At 41.5% G+C, this 21,318-nt stretch overlaps 1 protein-coding gene across 1 annotated transcript; it reads left to right on the top strand.

Moving 5' to 3' along the window:
* The first annotated feature begins 3,507 nt into the window (after window positions 1–3,507).
* On the top strand, window positions 3,508–21,091 carry cunh10orf53 (chromosome unknown C10orf53 homolog). Its single transcript, XM_043678601.2, has 3 exons — window positions 3,508–3,601; window positions 12,651–12,770; window positions 20,804–21,091. The coding sequence occupies exons 1-3, from the start codon at window positions 3,508–3,510 to the stop codon at window positions 20,866–20,868; spliced, it is 279 nt and encodes a 92-aa protein (XP_043534536.1). The 3' UTR covers window positions 20,869–21,091.
* The last annotated feature ends 227 nt before the right edge of the window (window positions 21,092–21,318 follow it).

The following is a 21,318-nucleotide window of genomic DNA, read 5'->3' as shown; positions in this document are numbered from 1 at the left end:
AGGAAGCCTACTGACCCTCAAATGACCTGGACAACAAAACACTTTGAAACCATGTTAACATTGCCACAGGAGCTAAAATTGTGAATATGAAAAATCTAAAATTGAAACAAGGAAAGCTGTTTCCAGTCATAGAGTCATAGAGATGTACAGCACAGAAACAAACCCTTCGGTCCAATCCGTCCATGCCAGGCAGATATCCCAACCCAATCTAGTCCTACCTGCCAACACCCAGCCCATATCCCTCCAAACCCTTCCTATTCATATACCCATCCAGATGTCTTTTAAATGTTGCAATTGTACTAGCCTCCACTACTTCCTCTGGCAGCTCATTCCATACACATACCAACCTCTGAGTGAAAAAGTTGTCCCTCTTTGATATATTTTCCCTCTCACCCTAAACCTATGCCCTCTAGTTCTGGACTCCCCAACCCCAGGGAAAAGACTTTGTCTATTTATCCTATCCATGCACCTCATAATTTTGTCAATCTCTATAAGGTCACCCCTCAGCCTCCGACGCTCCAGGGAAAACATCCCTAGCCTATTCAACCTTTCCCTATAACTCAAATCATCCAATTCTGGCAACATCCTTGTAAATCTTTTCTGAACCCTTTCAAGTTTCACAACATCTTTCCAACAGTGGCCTAACCAATGTCCTGTATGGCCACAACATGACCTCCCAACTTCTTAACCCAATAATCTGACCGATGAACGAAAGCATACCAAACACCTTCTTCATTATCCTATCTACCTACGACTACACTTTCAAGGAGCTATGAACCTGCACTCCAAGGTCTCTTTGTTCAGCAACACTCCCTAGGACCTTACCATTAAGTGTATAAGTCCTGCTAAGATTTGCTTTCCCAAAATGCAGCAACTTGCATTTATCCAGCAATTATGTATTTTCAGAATGGTTGTTTTTGTTAACTCTGACAAAGGGTTACTGACCTGAAACATTGGTCTAGACTCTTTTAGTGTCATGGAAACACAACTACTCATCCAAAACAGCACGAGGAACCCAGAGCCTCAAGTCCCAACACCATTTCTGACCATATCCTTAATGAGAGGTAGGAATTTCTAGCTTCAATAAGGTCTGTGGAACTGTCAATTTGTCAGTTAATCAAATAAATCTGATCAATATAACCCCCTACCCATTAAATTTTGGATTTGTTTTAAAATGTGAGCTGAAAGAATCAGTTTCAATAGATGTTTGTTGACATATTCCTAAGTGCTATAACAAAGACATTGTTACTGCTTGACTGATTTCACAACCTTTCATTATGATGGGGGTGGGAGTTTGGCTGTAAATTAACAATTGTTTTACAATTACAGGAGGTTATTAGAGTTGACTTTGATGTGGAGCTATGAATATAAATGTATTGTATATAGGAGATTTACATTTATCAAATGAAGGGCTAAGGCTAGATCCTTTGCAGAGCTAACAATGTGGGAGCTGAAAGAGAAAACATTGATTAAATTCTCTCGTGATAATTAGATATGATTGCCAATAGTTGAGTGTAGCACGACTCTCCTGAATAACGTCAGAGAGCTGTTGGAATGGAATGGTTTGGTCAGAGGTTTCTAAGGCTGTAAACAAGATGAGAAGGGGATCGAGAATAGTTTACTTCCGACAGTCATCAGTTATGACTGTGATCAGAGCCCTTTCAGTACTGTGACCAGGCTCGAAGCCTACATAGAGAGATTCAGACATGGAGTTCCAGAAAAGGCAGGGGAGACTGAAAAAGTGGCAACATGTTCAAAGACTTTGGAGAAGGAAAGGAGGTTTCAGAGCAGGCAGGAGATTGGAAGGAGGGAAGGGTTGGAGTTTTGATTTGATTTATTGCAGTCACGTGTGTCTAAATACAGTAAAATTCTTTTTTACAAGCAGTACAGACAGATCATAGCAATCAAGGACATACAGATCATAGCATGTATAACGACAGATCCAAGTGACAGGGAGACAATACTAAACATTAGCAGGTTAACATTATCAGCTAACAGGGGAACCAGGAAGGGAAGTTGGGTGGCTATTAATATGAACAACTTCTGTATACCACCAAAAGCTAGAGAAACTACAACATGTCCCTCAATAACACTGTTGGAATATTGTGTGCAATTCTGGTCTCCTTCCTATCGGAAAGATGTTGTGAAACTTGAAAGGGTTCGAAAAGATTTACAAGGATGTTGCCAGGGTTGGAGGATTTGAGCTATAGGGAAAGGCTGAGCAGGCTGGGGCTGTTTTCCCTGGAGCGTCGGAGGCTGAGGGGTGACCTTATAGAGGTTTACAAAATTATGAGGGGCATGGATAGGGTAAATAGGCAAAGTCTTTTCCCTAGGGTCAGGGAGTCCAGAACTAGAGGGCATAGGTTTAGGTTGAGAGGGGAAAGATATCAAAAAGACCTACAGGGCAACTTTTTCACACAGAGGGTGGTACATGTATGGAATGAGCTGCCAGAGGAAGTGGTGGAGGCTGGTACAATTGCAACATTTAAGAGGCATTTGGATGGGTATATGAATAAGAAGGATTTGGAGGGATATGGGCCGGGTGCTGGTAGCTGGGACTAGATTGGGTTGGGATATCTGGTCGGCATGGACGGGTTGGACCGAAGGGTCTGTTTCCATGCTGTACATCTCTACGACTCTATAATAAACTGAGCACCATAAACCACTCTAAGCCACAAAGGAATCATTAATGTGAACCAAGAGCCATTAATGCCTTTTATGCAGCTATCAAGGTGCTGGAACACACTAACTTTCAGAGTTTTACATTGCTGGACGCCAAAATGAAAAAAATTACTTTACGTCATTGACTGAGTTTCAACAACCGCCGACATATAACCTGAAAAAAAAACCCACTGACAAAACATTAAAAAGTTACACCAACTCTGAAAAGCTGAAACGAAAGAGGATTAGAGGCAAAATACCACGGATGCTAGAAACCCGGAACAAACCCAGGAAATGATGGGGAAACTGAGCAGATCTGACAAGTGTCTCGGATGAGAGAAACAGGCAACGCTTCGAGTCCAATCTGAACCATCCAGAAACATTTATTGTATTTCTCTCTCCCCAGAGGCCACCAGACCTGCTGAGTTTCCCCAGGATTTCTGTTGTTTCTTATTAAAGAAAGGGGACCTTTGTTTCTTGTCTGATGCACATCAGCTTTTTTGCATAATGCATTGTTTGACAGTAACGCAATCACACGAACTGGGAATGTCTGCACGGTCACAGCAGAACGGGCTGGATATTGAAGCAAAACAAGTCAGCTCCGACCAAAACTAAACCTTTAGACAGCACCGAAGGAGAGCAGAAAGATTTGTCACAGCGAAACCTGGAAAAGTTAGCGACTGTTCTTCTATCGAGTTCAAAACTCAGAAGGGACCCACGGAAGTTTTTTTTTTAAAAATCACTCAATGCTTCCACCAATAATGATTTCACTTCCTTAGCAACGTTTTGTATTGTTGTCAGGTCGGGTGGCGGGGGGGGGGTAGTGGGGCTGCAGTGGGAGCTGGAATGCCACAGGCAGCGCTAGTGACAATTCGTTACGGGCCGTACGAATCCTGTGGGGTGGTGGATTACAGGACCAGCCGCCTGCAGGGCTTGCAAGGTAAGCAAAGGCCGCAAGCTCACCTCTGCCTGATGAAGGGCTTTTGCCCGAAACGTCGAGTCTCCGGCTCCTCGGATGCTGCCTGACCTGCTGTGCTTTTCCAGCAGTACACTGACCTAGACTAAAGCTCCCAACACTCTACCTGCAGCGCTATTCACTCTGAAAGAATGGCAACCCGATGAGGGGAATTATTTGTAAACCTCCATTGGACAAAAAAAACGCAAAATAAATTCTCTGTCCCCAGTTGTATATCTGCCTGAAATGATTTGGGAAGTGGAGAAATTATGTTAATTCTACATGGAGTCTTTACAACTAGAGTGCTAGGAGAAAGTGAGGACTGCAGATGCTGGGTATCAGATAAGGGCTTATGCCTGAAACGTCGATTCTCCTCTCCTCGGATACTGACTAACTAATAACTAGAGTAACCGTATGAAGTTCTGGTCACGACTCGAAACTTAACTATGTTTCTCTCTCTACCGATGCTGGGTTTTTCCAACAATTTCTGGCTCTGTCACAGTCCCACTGTCTAGCCATGCCATTTAGCACAGGCACAGAGCCAGGGAGTGTGTTATGGGTGTCAGCAGTCTTCAGCCAACACAGGGGTATAGCCTTCATTCAGGGGATTCCAGCCCAGAAAGTCAAGGGCAGCCTCTGCCACCAGACCAGAGGCTTGGCCATAGACAGTCCGTTAGGATGCTCTCAACATAATGTTGGGCTGCACACCACTCGTTTTGACTCAATTTGCTCTATTGCCAGCTGTTTTTGTTTTCTGATTTTTCAAGAAGCAAGCTATCTCAAGTCATTGTTTATTTTGAAGTCAAGTTACAGATGAGCTGGCGCCAGGGGACCTGTGTATAAATGGAGGTTCGGGTAGCTGAATGGTCTGGAGATGAGGGACCACTTATTTTTCTTCCTTGTTTCTTTGTGTGTGTGTGTAGTAACTCAGTAAAAAAAGACACCATTGTGCAAAAGCTTTATTCCATACCTCCCACCACCAGGAAAACACCTATGTGGCCAGTGAACCATTAACAAGCAAAGCTGGATAAGGACAATGCTTAAGTGAAGAACATGAAGGGGAAGGGAGAGACCAGTTATCAATGACAAAGCTCTCTTGTCTGCCAATGACTATGCTATTGACTCCGAGTTGGCTGAACAGCTTATGAATGTGAATGCTTGAGGGAGATTGAATCTCCAAAAAAGGGAAGGAGCTGTTTTCCCTCTGCAGTTAAAAAACATCTCAAGCCTAAAGATAGCAGTTTATTTCCCCTTGCAACAAGCTGTGACTTTAAATGAATAAGTCAGAAATTTTTCTAAGTTACAAACCAGTCACCCTGTGCCTGCTACAAACAGATAAAACTTCCTGCAGAAGGAAGATCAAGAAACAGCATTCTGATCAGAAGAAAAATTATCCTAGGCAAACCCTGTGAACAGAGACTGGGAACTGTCTTCCCAATCTTTCACTCCACCCAGAACATGCATTTTTGTGTCTGTGTGTGTGTATAGAGGGGAGTCCTATAAATGTTGGAGTTTTTATTAGTATAGTTATATGTCAATGGTTCATCATTGTTTCTGTTGGAATCAATGTATTTGCAATGAATCGTACTTTTTGTTAAGTATAGAAACCTAGTCTGCATTTTCTGCCACTCTGGGTCTAATTGATAATTAAATTGGGGAACTCTGTGTTTTAACGTTGGTGATGACTCAGGGAAGAGCGGGACTTGACTTTCAACTCTATCCAGGTGACATGTAACTAGGTTAAAAATCACACAATACCAGGTTATAATTCAACAGGTTTTTTGGAAAGTACAAGCTTTTGGAGCGCTGCTCCTTTGGCAGGTAGCTAGTGGGGCAGGATCATAGGACACAGAATTTACAGGAAAAGATCAAAGTCTAATACAACTGATGCAATGTATTGACCAAACCTAGATTGCTGTTAAGTCTTTAATCACTTAAAATGGGGTCACAGGTTTCGATTCATTAATATGTAAATATATTAATATTTGTTCAATACATTGCATCAGTTGTATGACACTTTGATCTTTTACTATAAATTCTGTGTCTATGATCCTGCCCCACTAACTATCAGATGAAGGAGCAGTGCTCCAAAAGGTTATACTTGCAAATAAACTTGGTGTGATTTTTAACTTTGTCCACCCCCGTCCTACACTGGCACCTCCACATCAGGTGTAACTAGTCACTCTGAGGACTTAAGAAAACCAGAACAGCAAATTCTCTTGCATGTAGAAATCTCTTGTGATTTTTTTCTCTTTGCGACATATTTATTATTTCCATATTCGTAATTTTCCATCAGCGGTTATAGATTTATCAGTAATATAGTTGCTAATTCAGAATGTTATCCACTAGGTTAGCGCTTATCATGCCAACAAAGCAATCAGCTTTCATGGTTACTGGTTGACCACTCAATTTATTAAATTCAATTTTGTAATTTAAATTCATAACATTTGCCTTACCAGTTCTGTATCATCACCATTAAGTCACCATATTACAAGTAAATCCATAACCTTGGTTAGATGAAGTATTCTTGCTCTGGGTCAAATAAGAATCTGTCATATCATCTATCGCAACAACTCAATGTAACTATAAAGATGCATTCCACTTTGGAAAGTGTTCCTTTGAATGAGGTATTAAATTGAGGGTCAGTGTCCTGGCTCTGGATATAACATATTCCAGGTGTGTTTTCCCTTGTGTCTGAGCCAATATTTATCTGTCAACTAACATTACTACAACAACTAATACAGAAACAGAAAGTGTTGGAGAACTGACTTCTGAAGCCGTCATATTGGACTCAAAATATTAACTGTGCTCCTCTGTCTACTTTGTTTATTCATTCCTGGGATTTGGGCATTGCTGGCTAGGCCAGCTTTTATTGCTCGTCACAAATTTTGCTTTGAGAAGGTGATAGTGAGTGGCTTTCTTGAATTGCTACAGATATATTCGGTGTAAGTAGTCCCCAATGTTGTGACTACTTACACCGAATATATCTGTAGCAATTCAAGAAAGAGTACCAGGATTTTTGACCAACTAAGGAATGGCGATATATTTCCAAGTCAGGATAGGAAGGGAAATTGCAGGTTATGTTCCTATGTATCTGCTGCCCTTGTCCTCGAGATGGATCTACTGATAGTGCCAGACCTGCAGAGTTTCTCCACCATTGTCTGTTTTATTCCAGACCGACAATATTTTGCTTCTACTATATCAATTCGCTGGTCATCTACCACATCACGTTACTGTTTTCAGGATCTAACTGTAAGCAAATTAAGTTCTGAGCTGGACTCTCCTGTTACGTTAAAATTACTGCTTTAACTTTAAATGTATTCCTTTCATCCTTACCCCTTAGACTTGACCAGCTGTCTTGTACATCAAAATACAACGCAAGAACACCAAAGCTCAATTCATAGTTACGTCAGTGAGAAGAAATATCAGTGCCAAAATTCTCAAGCTCTCTCTACCCCACGACTTTCTTTCCTCTACCAGAATCTTGTCTGTTTATAGTTTGTTCTCTCACTTTGATTTGAACTCTTGGAATATAAATTTCACAGAATAATGTTTAATTTATTGAATGGTTGAGTGGGCTGATGGACTGAATGGCCTTCTTCTGGTCTAATGTCGTATGGTCAGATAATAGAAGGGTTGTGCAGGAGAATATTCCTCAGAAAAGGACAATTGGGGATTTGCTGAGATAATACTTTTGTCAAAATTCCTTAATATTTATGGAGTAAAGAGGTAATGGGAGCTAATTTAACCCAACCCACCTAAAGACTATGGATTGGGTAAAAAACTGGGTTAAACTGACCCATTTTTACTCTCCATTGAAGTCAGTTCATTTTTATCCCAGTCATATTAAAATATTCTTTTTTTAAAGGGAAAAGTTACATAGTTAAGAGCATATCATATTCAATGACCAACATTTATCAAATAATCACGATTGATCTTGAAGTTCACAGCACAGAAGCAGATTGTTGTTTTAAGTGTGACCTACAGAAAGGCTACAGTAGTGAATAGAGTGGGTTCTTTCTTGATTATATGTTTTGGAGATATGTCTCTTGATTAAACTTAAAATATAAGCCATAACTATTAATTTAACCTGGGGCAGTGTTTGTAGAGGAATAAGATGGTGTTATTTTCTGGGTCTGTACATTGTGAAGAAGCAAAAATGGCCTTTAGTAGAGTGATATGCGCTTCTTGTCAGATGTGGGAGTTTAAAAAGTTTAAGGATTACAGCGTATTATATCTGCCATAAATGCTGTTGGTTGCGAATCTTATCAGATTGAATGGATCAGTTGGAGAGACGGTTAGAAGCAATGAGGAATTTGCAACAACAACAGTACGTGATGGATGGCATTTATAGGAAGTGGGGGGGGGGGGGGGGGTGGGGGGAGTCTCAGATACAGTCACATAGATGGGTTAACTCCAGGAAAAGTAAGAGAGGTAGGCAGCTAGTACAGGAGTCTTTTGTGGATATACCCATTTCAAACAAGTATGCTGTTTTGGAAAATGTATGGGGTGATGGATTCTCAGGGGAATGTAGTATGAACAGCTAAGTTTCTGGTATTGAGACTGGCTCTAATGCAACAAGGCTTCCAAGAGATCAATTATGTTCGGGGATTCTCTAGTCCGAGGTATAGACAGACGTTTCTGTGGCCAGCAGTGAAAAATCAGAATAGTGTGTTGCTTCCCTGGTGCCAGGATCAAGGATGTCTCAGAGAGGATGCAGAATGTTCTCACGGGGAAGAGGGGCCAGCAAAAGGTCATTGTCCACATTGGAACCAATGATATAGGAAGGGAAAAGGATTGAGATTCTGAAGGGAGATGACAGAGAGTTAGGCAGGAACTTAAAAAGGAGGTCCTCGAGAGTAGTCATATCTGGATTATCCCGGTGCTATGAGCTAGTGAGGGCAGGAATAGGAGGATAGAGCAGATGAATGCATGGCTGAGGAGCTGGTGTATGGAAGAAGGATTCACATTTTTGGATCATTGGAATCTCTTTCGGGGTGGAAGTGACCTGTACAAGAAGGACGGATTGCACCTAAATTGGAAGGGGACTAATATACTGGCAGGGAAATTTGCTAGAGCTGATCAAGAGGATTTAAACTAGTAAGGTGGGTGGGGGAAACCCAGGGAGATGATGAGGAAAGAGGTCAATCTGAGACTGGTACAGTTAAGAACAGAAGTGAGTCAAACAGTCAGGGCAGGCAGGGACAAGGTAGGACTAATAAATTAAACTGCATTTATTTCAATGCAAGGGGCCTAAGAGGGAAGGCAGATGAACTCAGGTTTGGAACACGGGACTGGGATATCATAGCAATTACAGAAACATGGTTCAGGGATGGGCAAGACTGGCAGCTTAATGTTCCAGGTAACAAATGCTGGAGAGAAAGGGAGGCAAGAGAGGAGGGGGAGTGGCGTTTTTGATAAGGGATAGCATTAAGTTGTGCTGACGGAGGATATTCCTGGAAATACATCCAGGGAGGTTATTTGGGTCGAACTGAGAAATAAGAAAGGGATGATCACCTTATTGGGATTGTATTATAGACCCCCCCCCAGTAGTCAGAGGGAAATTGAGAAACAAACTTGTAAGGAGATCTCAGCTATCTGTAAGAAAATAATAGGGTGATTATGGTAGGGGATTTTAACTTTCCAAACATAGACTGGGACTGCCATAGTGCTAAGGGTTTAGATGGAGAGGAATTTGTTAAGTGTTTAAAAGAAAATTTTCTGATTCGTATGTGAATGTATCTATGAGAGAAGGTGCAAAACTTGGTCTACTCTTGGGAAATAAGGCAGGGCAGGTGATTGATGTATCAGTGGGAGAGCACTTTGGGGCCAGCGACCATAATTCTATTAGATTTGAAATAGTGATGGAAAAGGATAGACCAGATCTAAAAGTTGAAGTTCTAAATTGGAGAAAGGCCAATTTTGACGGTATTAGGCAAGAACTTTCGAAAGCTGATTGGGGGCAGATTTTCGCAGGTAAAGGAACGGTTGGAAAATGGGAAGCCTTCAGAAATGAGAATCCAGAGAAAGTATCTTCCTGTTAGGGTGAAAGGAAAGGCTGGTAGGTATAGGGAATACTGGATGACTAAAGAAATTGAGGGTTTGGAAAAGAAAAAGAAGGAAGCATATGTCAGGTACAGGCAGGATAGATTGAGTGAATCCTTAGAAGAGTATAAAGGCAGTAGGAGTATACTTAAGAGGGAAATCAGGAGGGCAAAAAGGGGACATAAGATAGCTTTGGCAAATAGAATTAAGGAGAATCCAAAGGGTTTTTACAAATATGTTAAGGACAAAAGGGTAACTAGGGAGAAAATAGAGCCCCTCAAAGATCAGCAAGGTGGCCTTTGTGTGGAGCTGCAGAAAATGGGGAGATACTAAATGAGTATTTTGCAACAGTATTTACTGTGGAAAAGGATATGGACGATATAGACTGTAGGGAAATAGATGGTGACACCTTGGAAAATGTCCAAATTACAGAGGAGGAAGTGCTGGATGTCTTGAAACGCAAAAAGGTGGATAAATCCCCAGGGCCTGATCAGGTGTACCCTAGAACTCTGTGGGAAGCTAGAGAAGTGATTGCTGGGCCTCTTGCTGAGACATTTGTATCATTGATAGTCACAGGTGAGGTGCCTGAAGACTGAATGTTGTCTATCGTAGTGCCACTGTTTAAGAAGATGGTAAGGACAAGCCAGGGAACTATAGACCGGTGAGCCTAATGTCGGTGGTGGGCAAGTTGTTGGAAGGAATCCTGAGGGACAGGATGTACATGTATTTAGAAAGGCAAGGACTGATTAGGGATAGTCAACATGGCTTTGTGCGTGGCAAATCATGTCTCATAAACTTGATTGAGGTTTTATGAGGAAGTAACAAAGAGGCTTGATGAGGGCAGAGCAGTAGATGTGATCTATATGGACTTCAGTAAGGTGTTCAACAAGGTTCCCCATGGGAGATTGATTAGCAAGGTTAGATCTCACAAAATACAGGAAGAACTAGCTATTTGGATAGAGAACTGGCTCAAAGGTAGAAAACAGAGGGTGGTGGTGGAGGGTAGTTTTTCAGACTGGAGGCTGGTGACCAGTGGAATGCCACAAGGATCGGGGCTGGGTTCTGTACTTTTTGTCATTTACATAAATGATTTGGATGCAAGCATAAGAGGTACAGTTAGTAAGTTTGCAGATGACACCAAAATTGGAGGTGTAGTGGACAGCGAAGAGGGTTACCTCACATTATAACAGGATCTTGATCAGATGGGCTAATGGGCTGAGAAGTGGCGGATGGAGTTTAATTCAGATAAATGCGAGGTGCTGCATTTTGGGACAGCAAATCTTAGCAGGACGTATACACTCAATGATAAGGTCCTAGGGAGTGTTGCTGAAGAAAGAGACCTTGGAGTGCAGGTTCATAGCTCCTTGAAAGTGGAGTCGTAGGTAGATAGGATAATGAAGAAGGCGTTTGGTATGCTTTCGATCATCGGTCAGAGTATTGGGTTAAGGAGTTGGGAGGTCATGTTGCGGCTGTACAGGACATTGGTTCGGCCACAGTTAGAATATTGCGTGCAATTCTGTGTGAAACTTGAAAAGGTTCAGAAAAGATTTACAAGGATGTTGCCAGGGTTGGAGGATTTGAGCTATAGGGAGAGGCCAAACAGACTGGGATATTTTCCCTGGAGCGTCGGAGGCTGAGGGGTGACATTATAGAGGTTTATAAAATTATGAGGGGCATGGATAGGGTAAGTAGACAAAGTCTTTTCCCTGGGGTTGGAGAGTCTAGAACTAGAGGGCATAGTTTTAGGGTGAGAGTGGAAAGAGATAAAAGAAACCTAAGGGGCAACTTTTTCACACAGAGGGTAGTACGTGTATGGAATGAGTTGCCAGTGGAGGCTGGTACAGTTGCAACATTTAAGAGGCATTTGGATGAATAGGAGGGGTTTGGAGGGATATGGGTTGGGTGCTGGCAGGTGGGACTAGATTGGGGTGGGATATCTGGTCGTCATGGACGGGTTGGACCGAAGGGTCTGTTTCCATGCCATACATCTCTATGACTATGACTCTATATGTTGCTGTTGCTTGTGGCCTTGAGCCTGAATTGAAGTTTTCAAATTTTGCTGCTCATGAAGGCATGGAGTTTTGAAGAATGAAAAGTGATCTCACTGAACCATATAGGACTCTAAAGAGGCTTGACAGGGTCAATGCTGAAAAGATGTTTCTTCTTGTGGGAGCATCTAGGACCATAGGACATAGTTTCAGAATAAATGGGCACCAATTTAAGACTGAGATGAAGACGAATTTCTTCTGGCAGATGGTTCAGTGTCATTGGAGCTCCTTGCCTCAGAGAGCTGTGAGGGGAGAGTCTTTGTGTATACTTAAGGCTGACATAGATAGATTTTGATCTGTGGGGTTATTAATGGCAGGAAAATGGATGTGAGAAATGCCATACCAGCTATGATCCCCTTGAATGGCAGAGGAAGCTTGAGGGCTTTGTAAGGGGATCAAGTGTTATGGGGAGAAGGCAGGAGAATGGAATTGAGAAACATATCAGCCATGATTGAATGGTGGAGCATATTCACTTGGACGAATAACCTAATTCCTCTGTTATATCTTACTGTCTTATGGGCCTATGCTGAAAAAGTCAATTCTTCTGCTCCTCGGATGCTGCCTGACCTGCTGTGCTTTTCCAGCATCACACTCTTCGACTCTGATCTCCAGCGTCTGCAATCCTCACTTTCTCCTTATGGGTCAAATGGCCCATATTCTATTTCTATTGGTGTTATGGCATAGGGAGGTGTTGGATAAAAATAGTTCTTGGTCTAATTAAGGCTTAAGTATTTCTTCCCTTCCACAGTATTCAGAGATTAGCAGCCATTTGCTTTATTTCTTTTTTAAGTTCACAGCACGCTGAGTCAATGTTACAAATTGCAGTGAATTCTCTTTTTACTTTAAGGTTTTTAAATGAACCATTTCAGGTGCTTTATAGTGAATGTTCTCAAATTGCTAAATAAGTAAAAAACATTTGGGAAGTTTTCTCTATTTTGAAGCAATGCTGGAGGCCAATGGACATCATTGCATTCTCGAACAATTCCTTGACTGGAACATGGTGGAGCTTATCGTGAAAGGAGAGTCTGTCTTCACATGCAAAATAACAGATCTTGATTTTGGTAAGCACTTCTGAAAATGATTGTACACGTAACACTACAGTGAGAAAAAAAACAAGTAAAATTGCTTAACATTTTCTATTTTCAAAAAGTTAACTATGAATTCTGGATTAGATGGTCATCTCAATTATGGAAACAGTGGGCCATTGAATAAAGGATAATTTATAATCATTACATTCTGAGCATAAACATGGTTGTTATGTGCTGCACAGTTTGTCAATATTAGGCCTGAAGGCCTCTTAAGGGTCTCTTCAGCTTAACTTTGTCAAGATTTATGACAATAATTTCTGTCTTCACTTGTGCAGCTTTATGCTGCTGCTAATTGGCTTAATTTTAACTTAGATATTTGATTGTTAGACATAGTCATAAGGCTTTTTTATTTGTGCAATATTGGTGTACCATTTTAACAATGAATCACAGCATTGATATGGTGTAGAAAGAGGCCATTGAGGCATTGTGCCTGCTCCAGCTCTCCACATAAGATACGCACTTAGTTCCATCCTCCTGCCTGCTTCCTGTAATTATTTCTATTATTCCATTTCATATAACTATCTAATTCCCTTTATGAATACCTTAATTGAACCTGCCTCCACTACACTCTCAGGCGGTGCATTAATTACTCTTACTTTGGATTGTTCATTATCATTTTCTTATGCATTCCTAAACCTGATTATATTGTGATCACTATTCCCCCAAATGTTTTCCCAGTGACACTTGATCAACTTGACTTGCCTGATTTCCAAGAACCAGGTGTAGCAGTGCTTCCTTTCTTGTTGGATGTGAGTCATACTGCTACAGAAATTTCTCCTGAATACAGTCTCGGAAAGCTAACTGCCATTTCCTGTACAGATACTATGACCACATCTGTACAGATCCCATCTTCCCAGAATCAGTTCCAGGAACCTAAAGCTTCCCAGTCTGCACCAAGTTACAGATCCACATGTCTTATCTGCCAGTTTCAACACTTGTATGTATCACTAGGAGTAATCAATACATTATTACTTTTGAGATCCTGTTTGTCAATTTTCTACCAATGTTCCTAAATTCTGACTACAGGACCACATCATTTTTTTTCTTTTTTATGTCATTGGTTTCCATGTGGACCATGATTTCTGGTTGTTCAACTTTACTCTGCAGCAGTGACATCCTGGATCCTGGTACCAGGGACTCAACACACCACCCTGCACTTACATCTATAGCCGCAGCAACATTGGTCTGTTCCCTTAACTATCAATATTGGACTTCTACACATCCCATCTCTTTCTCGCTCTCTCTCTCTCTCTCCTTTCCCCCCACCCCTGAATCTGGTCATGTAGCCAAGATACCCATGATGCTACAGACTTGGTCTTGGCTGCAATCCCCAGATAAGTCATCACTTTTAGGAGTATTCAGGACTGACTACTGACTAGTAGTCATGCCTAGCAGGTTCCTGTATTACCTGACTGTTGGCATCCATTCCCTCTGTCCCTACATACTCTTGAGCTGTGGGGTGACAACATTTATAAAGTGCTATCCACATAGCTCTAGCCTCATGGACACATCGCAGTGACACCAGGAACCACTCAAGCTCTGGAACCAAGAGCTCAAGCTGCTGTAATTGATGGTGCTTCCTACAGAAATCCAAACACGGGAAACACCCTGTAGTGCTCACATTGTGCAGGACGAGCTGTCTTGAGATTGGAGCAGCCATATCATTCCATTGTTTAATAATTAACCTTGCCACTGTCATACAACCTTGCCAATACAAATGCACCTTACAAACACCTGTGCAACAATAAATACACTTTAAAGGAAATTTGCTTTCTTATCAAATAAAAGAACTGTGGATGCTGTAAATCAGAAACAAACACAGAAGTTGCTGAAAAAGCTCAGCAGGCCTGGCAGCATGTGTGAAGAGAAATCAAAGTTAATGTTTCAGGTCCGCTAACCCTTCCTCACAACTTGACTTCTTATCGTTTGACTTTTGCCATCGTTTCTCCTGCAACTATTGACTTGCATTTCAATAAGTCAAACTTCAAGCTTTAAGAAACATGATATCTTTATTTACTAGGCAGTGTCTTGGCAGGAATGTTGTAATTAATAGCAATAAACCAAAATCATTTCCAGCCAAATTAAGATTTTAGTTAAATCCTGAAGTGCCTTTCCCTCATCAGTCAAGCAGCAATTATGCAAATGAACATGATAAGACCAGAGGCAACTGTGCCTTGCTGCTTTAACATCTTGTCATTATAATTGAACCAAACCTTTCAAACGGCTCCCTCTGACCAAGGCACTGGTGTCTTTTGAATATGGGCACAGTGATGGTAATTTGATGCTGCAATTCCTCTGCTGTATTTGAAGGGACCGTTAGAATGCAATAAAACTAATTCAAACTGCTCACTTTTCAATTCGTGGGAAAGCATTTGAGCATATTCCTGAAAATTTAACGATTCCTGAAGAAAGGCTCATGCCCGAAACGTCCATTCTCCTGCTCCTTGGATACTGCCTGACCTGCTGCGCTTTTCCAGCAACAATTTTCAGATTTGAGCATATTTGTCTGATATACCTTTACAACCATCTCATGATATTTTTATATTAATCCAATATCAGTATTTCAGTTTAATTAACATTACTCACAAGTGAAATGTATTCTGCTTGTATGAAGAAGTAGTTTTGTTCCATTTTACCAACACTGTAGCCTAGGTATAAGTTCAGAGGGTGATTTATTTTAAGCGAATAGGTGAAATTTGACATTATCTCTCATCCCCCTTCTTCCGGAATCAAATGTTTACACATTCTCCGACAATTGCTTGACCTCTGATCAGCAGCCTATGGATACGATGTGCTCTATGGTACTACAAAAATAATCATACTTTAATGCAATAATCTTGGATATAGGAACATTTAATAATAAATGCTCCACATTTCACAATCGTATTCATGATCATATGTTCATAGCACCTTGGTTCAGTTCAGATTAATTGGAATCCTCCATTGTAAATAGATGGAACAGTAATAACTGGAGATAATGAGGAAATGGGCAACTTTGGCCTTCAGAGTGAGAGGTTTTGAGTACAGGAGCAGGGATATCTTATTGAAAGTGTACAGGGCTTCAGCGAGACCACCTCTTGAGCATTGTGAACAGTTGGGATCTTGTTATCTCATGGAGGAAGTGCAATTAGCAGCTCTCTTGGTTGCCGTTATTGACACTAGCTTCATATTATTAATTCAAATTTAAATTTCACCAGTTGCTGTGTTGGGACTTGAACCCATATCCTCAAAGTTGTCAGACTGGGCCTTTGGATTCTCTAGTCCAGTGATAATATCACTACACCACTAAAGAGAGCATTTACTTATATGATTTGGCTAATGAGTTGCAATAAACCCAGCAGAGACCAATTCTTGGGAGCAAACCTGTTCTGTCCCTGGCCTGTGTGCCACAATTCTACACTGAGTCCCAACACAAGGCTCAACATCAGTTTGACTTTTGGGTGCTCATTTTATGTTGAGGATTTAATCAAGAGAGAATCTGAGAGAATCATTGATTTTGATGATTATTGAATGGAATCAATACCAGTGAAGGCACTCATTAACCCCTCAGTGACTGTCATTTCAACATGTGTTGATTCAGCTCTCTTAGCGAGTCAGATACAGTCCATTAAAAAACACTGAAACCTCTCATTGACCTGGACAGAAGTATTGAAAGAATTAATATAAATGGAAGAGACAAAATGTAATGCAATGAAATTGGACGGACTGATAATGTGGTCCAAGTGCATATGGCAACAGTAACATTCTGGGGTGTTGTGTCTCACAGTCCGAGTGGAAGACTCCTTCAAGCTTTGTACTGCTCTCTGGAGCGTGGAGAACCCAATTAAGAGACAAGATCAAGTAACGTTATCAGTAATGTGCATATATGTTGCAGGTTGGCCGAAATGACAGCAGTTTCCCATAACACCTGAGGAATGTAAAATCTCAATGAGGCAGTGAGCTGTCCTGGTCATTGATATGGTTCCCAGGTCTGGTTTCCAACGTTTACCTGGATTTCTGATTTTTGTCACAAACTGTGCATGGTGAGGGCAGTCAGACATATAAAACTTCAAGATGCCAACAGTAAGCTTGTCTCAAACAAAACTTGATCGAATAAAGCAAGCAGTAGCTGGGTAACAAACGAATGACCATTGTAAATGAAGGAAGATGGAAAATATAATTGTGAACAAAGGAGCCTCCTTTTTAAATGATTCAATGTCGCACTTAGCTCATGGGATTTAACCCTGTGGCACCTCTACTAGGCAAAATTTGCTTTAATAATTGCCAGCAACACTGGACAGCAGCAGACCTTCTTTGTGATGAAGAACCTGGCGATCTATTGTGGCGGTGGAGTAGGGCAAGGAAGGGAATTGAAATTCCACCTACCAAGAGCTGTTGGCCAGACAGATGTTGGCAGCTCAATCGATTGACATTGCCTTTGAGGCAGGGCTGGCTGCTGCCAATACGATACCCACTTGAGGTGTTGCCATAACCAGGTCACAGGGTATTGTTGGTGGAAGGGGATGTTTGGCAGCAAGGGCAGTGAGTCTCTCAGTGACCATTACCCCTCGTCCAGAGCCCAACTACCCAATGCCGGCTTCCTCAATTCTTCATGGTGTGTTTGAACAAGCTCCCCCGTCCAACCCTGAAGCCAAAGAGCAACATGCATGCTAGTTTCTTTCTGCATATTAATTCTCCAATTCAGGACCTCAATTAGCAGCCAGTATGGAGGCTATTCATAGGTTTTCAAGCCCCTGAACTTTATCAAGATTGTGACTGGAAGTGGTCATCTCCCACCCATCTGATTAAATAATCCCACTCATCATGAGGAATGGCAGTAAATTCTACCCCCTGAGTGTCATTCAGATATTACAGGGTATGACCTTGTAACCATATTTTTTGGTTCTGCCACAAGCTCAGGCTACACAATGAAGGACAGCAGTATTGGAATAATGCTGATACACGATGATTCATAGTTCACTTACGGATGGAGTAGATCTTGCCAGCGCACAATACATATCACATTCAATACACAGCAGTACTTGATGCACAAAAACATGATGACCAATCTTTGCAAGTTGTTACTTGATTTCAAATCTGATGTGTAATGTATCTGGATTGAAAATCATGTGGATTCTGAACACAAAAATACTAAAATTTGCAGCACAAGTACCAGATCCTGTTTGCATGAGACACGGTTTTCTTCTTCCAGGTTTTCCAATCACTTGCATAATGCTACTGCCTGGAAAGCTTCATTGTCAAATTATTTGCAAATGTTTCAACTCAAGTTCATTCCCAATTTTCTGTCAAGGAAGGAATTGTGCAGTTAGAGAATCCCATCTGAGTGACTGTCACTCTAATCCACCCTAATACAGTTGGTTTCAGATATGTCGATTCCTAACTGGCTTTGACTAAGGACATGCCACAGTGAAGTTACTGTCCTTAGAGGAAGATGACTGAACATAGCCTGTTTCTAGATCAAACAATTTCTAAGAACTGGAAGTTAATCCCAGGAGCTCAGATTGTTTTAGCTGCAGATTTCAGCTCAGCCCATTATTTATGATGTTCTTTTCCAGTAAAGTCTGGCTACCTCAAATAATTCTTTTTGCATTAAAAAAGGTTGAATCAGTACTGCGAACTGTACAGTAAAATTAAATGTAGCATAGGAAAATAGCGCTAAAATATAAAGTAGCTGAATTTACAACTTTGAATTAAGAGTGGACGTTATTTTTGAATGTGCAAATGCACTCATGCACTCACTGGTCTTCCAAATTACTAACCATTTACTGATTCTGTAACTACTGTATTAATCAGGCTGTACCAGATGGTTGAGGAAAAAAACATGACTAAACATAGGGAAATGATTGTGTAAGTTTGGATGCAAATTATGCTACAATTGCAATGATTCAGATGTGATTCGGTCTGGCCTGTACTTTTTGAGGAACCAAATGCATGACCAGTTGTGCTGTGACCCCTTGTTTTTGTTTTATTGCCGAGCTGTTGTCTATGGTGTTGGCTTAATGTCAGAGGGAAACAACATTTGAAGGCTTATATCTTAAAGCACTATGGGTGCTGTCAGTAGATCAACTGGATTACAGTGGTTTAAGAAGGCATCTCACCATCACTTTCTCCAGGTGAACAAGTAGTGATGGGTAATAAATGCTGACCAAGCCAGTGATGCCTACATACCATGAACAATTACCAGACAAACTCCCAAATGTGGCAAGTGTTCACTGTCCTACATTACCAGAACTAGCTCATGGCTGACAAGAATTAGCCCCAAAAGATGGGTGACGCAAATCCAGAACCCCAGACAAATCCTCAACAGTGGTAAGATGCTCTATTGGAGGTCCTGGGATATCAATCTCAGCATTTGGCTGTCAATTCTTTTCCCTAACCATGTGAAGTGGTACCTTCCTCAGATAGGGCATCTGGAGGGAAGTGAGTGTCCCTTAGCCCTCTTTCGCCTCGCCAATGTATCCATAGCTGGAGTGAGGTTTCCTCTGCACATACTGACAATTCTTCTGGACCTAGCTCTCCAGAATGCCCGCTTCCCATTCCATGTTGGTACTATGACATCAGACAGAACCTGGACAGACATCTCACCCTCTATTTCAGTCTGTGTATAATCAGTGGCACTTCTGCCAGCTGGCTTCCTACTTACTCCTGCCTTTTTCCTTATGTAACTAAAGGCTGAGTCCAGAAATTCCTCTCTACCGTTCTCCAGCATTCCTTCAACTATCAGGAATATCAGCCCAATCTTCCTCCACTGGCTATGTGCCTGTGTCAGTGTCACCAGAATGTCACTCTCTAGACAAATGATTCCCCACCAAGGTGAATATCTCTGCACAGCTGGATTGTGTGAAGAAACATCTTAACAACTCAGCTTCTGAGAGTTCTCCAAGGTGCTAGAAGATGTGTGCTTGGGGAACAAAGGTCTTCTCCTCTTAGGGGTAGAATGGGCTTTGCTTTGAAGAACGTCAAGATTTATTAGTGTCACATTCTGCTGTTGCTGTGTGTAGGTGTTGCTGCTTCATGTGCAGCTGGGAGTAGCAGCCTGAAGGTGGCTGAATAAGCGCAGCATCCCCTTCAGCACAGGCACAGTCACCACCTTCTCCTGGCAGCACCGCAGCTCCTTTCACGAATGGGGTTAGGATCCTGATATCATCTCCCTCACCATTTGTGCATGTTTGCCCCCATTATTCATGTTCATCTCCTGCAAATAGGGAGAAGCATAGAGGCACTTGGGGACCTACCTACCATTCACAATTACAGATTCCGATGATAGTCCCCTGAGCTGTCAATCCCTATGTCTGCCTCCAGGCTGAGAAGAAACTGCTATGGGGCATTTGAATGGTTAAAGCTGCTGAGTGAATGTTGCTGCCCTCATTCTGTCAAAGAGTTACATTACCTGAGAGAAATTCAAGCATTATATCATTTGTGTGGTTGAGATACCTCTGAGTTGTTGAGAGCTAAGCCATCTTTTCAGCTTTTGTCCTTGACCCATGCATCCTTTTACTGAAAATCTAGCCCAGGTTCTGATACAACGTCACAGACCCGATGGAGCCTGACCAACTGAGTCTTCTGCAGCATTTCTTGTTTTTATTTCGATCTCCAGCACAGATATGAGACACACCACCAATGTCATCAAGTAATGCAGCACCCACACCAATAATAATCCTCATACATTTAGACCTTGTGCAGCTTCTAACGGAACATCTTCCTGTGTGACAGCCCTCAGTCAGTAATGGGCTGAGAACTGTGTAATTATGTGAGGCAGCCCTCCCTGCTCTGAACTGAAGGAATTCCAAGTTCCTGATGCTGGATTCCATAATGGAAGCGTCCATCTTCTGTTTCTCTCCACAGATGATGCCTGACTTGTTGAGTATTACTGACATTTTCGATTTTAAATTTCAGATTTCTACCATCTTCAATGCTTGAGTTTGTTGAAGATTATTTAAGGCAGCTTTTTAGTGTGTGAAAGGTTTTTGAGTTTGTAATTTTTTTTTCTGGTTTTATGTTTTTAGGAGGTGATGGGAAATTGGACCCAATTTGCAAGGAGGCAGTGAAAGCAGTGAACGATGCTTATTGACCAGCATTGAAATTGTACTGTCATTTATATCCTCACTCCCTAAACATGTTGCTGCTAAGTTGTTTCATTGCTTTGTCTCAATTTCTGACTTCTGCAGATAATGTGGATAGTCCTCCAGGGATTTACGGGATCTAGCAGTGTTCTACAGCTGAGCCCAATTCAATAGTTCGGCATTTATTGTTTAGAAATCTTAGCAGAATTAAATAAAACCAATTCATGCATACACTGTTGTCACATTATTCTTCTACCTCCTCCGTGAAATCCCACCTGTGTACCTAAGCTGGCTGCATTCACAAATAAATACAAAGGCACCAACTCTTTTTTTGTATTAACAAACCTTGCATTTATATGGCACCTTTAATGAAGTTAAAGACCTCATTGCACCTCACAGTAGCATTTTCAAATAGGATTTGACACCAATTCACATAAGGATAAATTACGGCAGATAAC

The sequence above is a fragment of the Chiloscyllium plagiosum genome, unplaced genomic scaffold, assembly GCF_037043375.1.
Source record: "Chiloscyllium plagiosum isolate Xiang-an unplaced genomic scaffold, Cpla_swu_hap1 HiC_scaffold_43, whole genome shotgun sequence".
Taxonomy (NCBI): domain Eukaryota; kingdom Metazoa; phylum Chordata; class Chondrichthyes; order Orectolobiformes; family Hemiscylliidae; genus Chiloscyllium; species Chiloscyllium plagiosum.
This window is presented reverse-complemented; position numbering and strand designations above follow the sequence as displayed.

Coding starts and splice junctions, on each gene's coding strand:
- cunh10orf53 (XM_043678601.2), top strand. CDS start 3,508: ATGCCACAGGCAGCGCTAGTGACAATTCGTTACGGGCCGTACGAATCC. Junction 3,602..12,650: donor CCGCCTGCAGGGCTTGCAAG/GTAAGCAAAGGC, acceptor TCTATTTTGAAG/CAATGCTGGAGGCCAATGGA. Junction 12,771..20,803: donor AATAACAGATCTTGATTTTG/GTAAGCACTTCT, acceptor TTATGTTTTTAG/GAGGTGATGGGAAATTGGAC.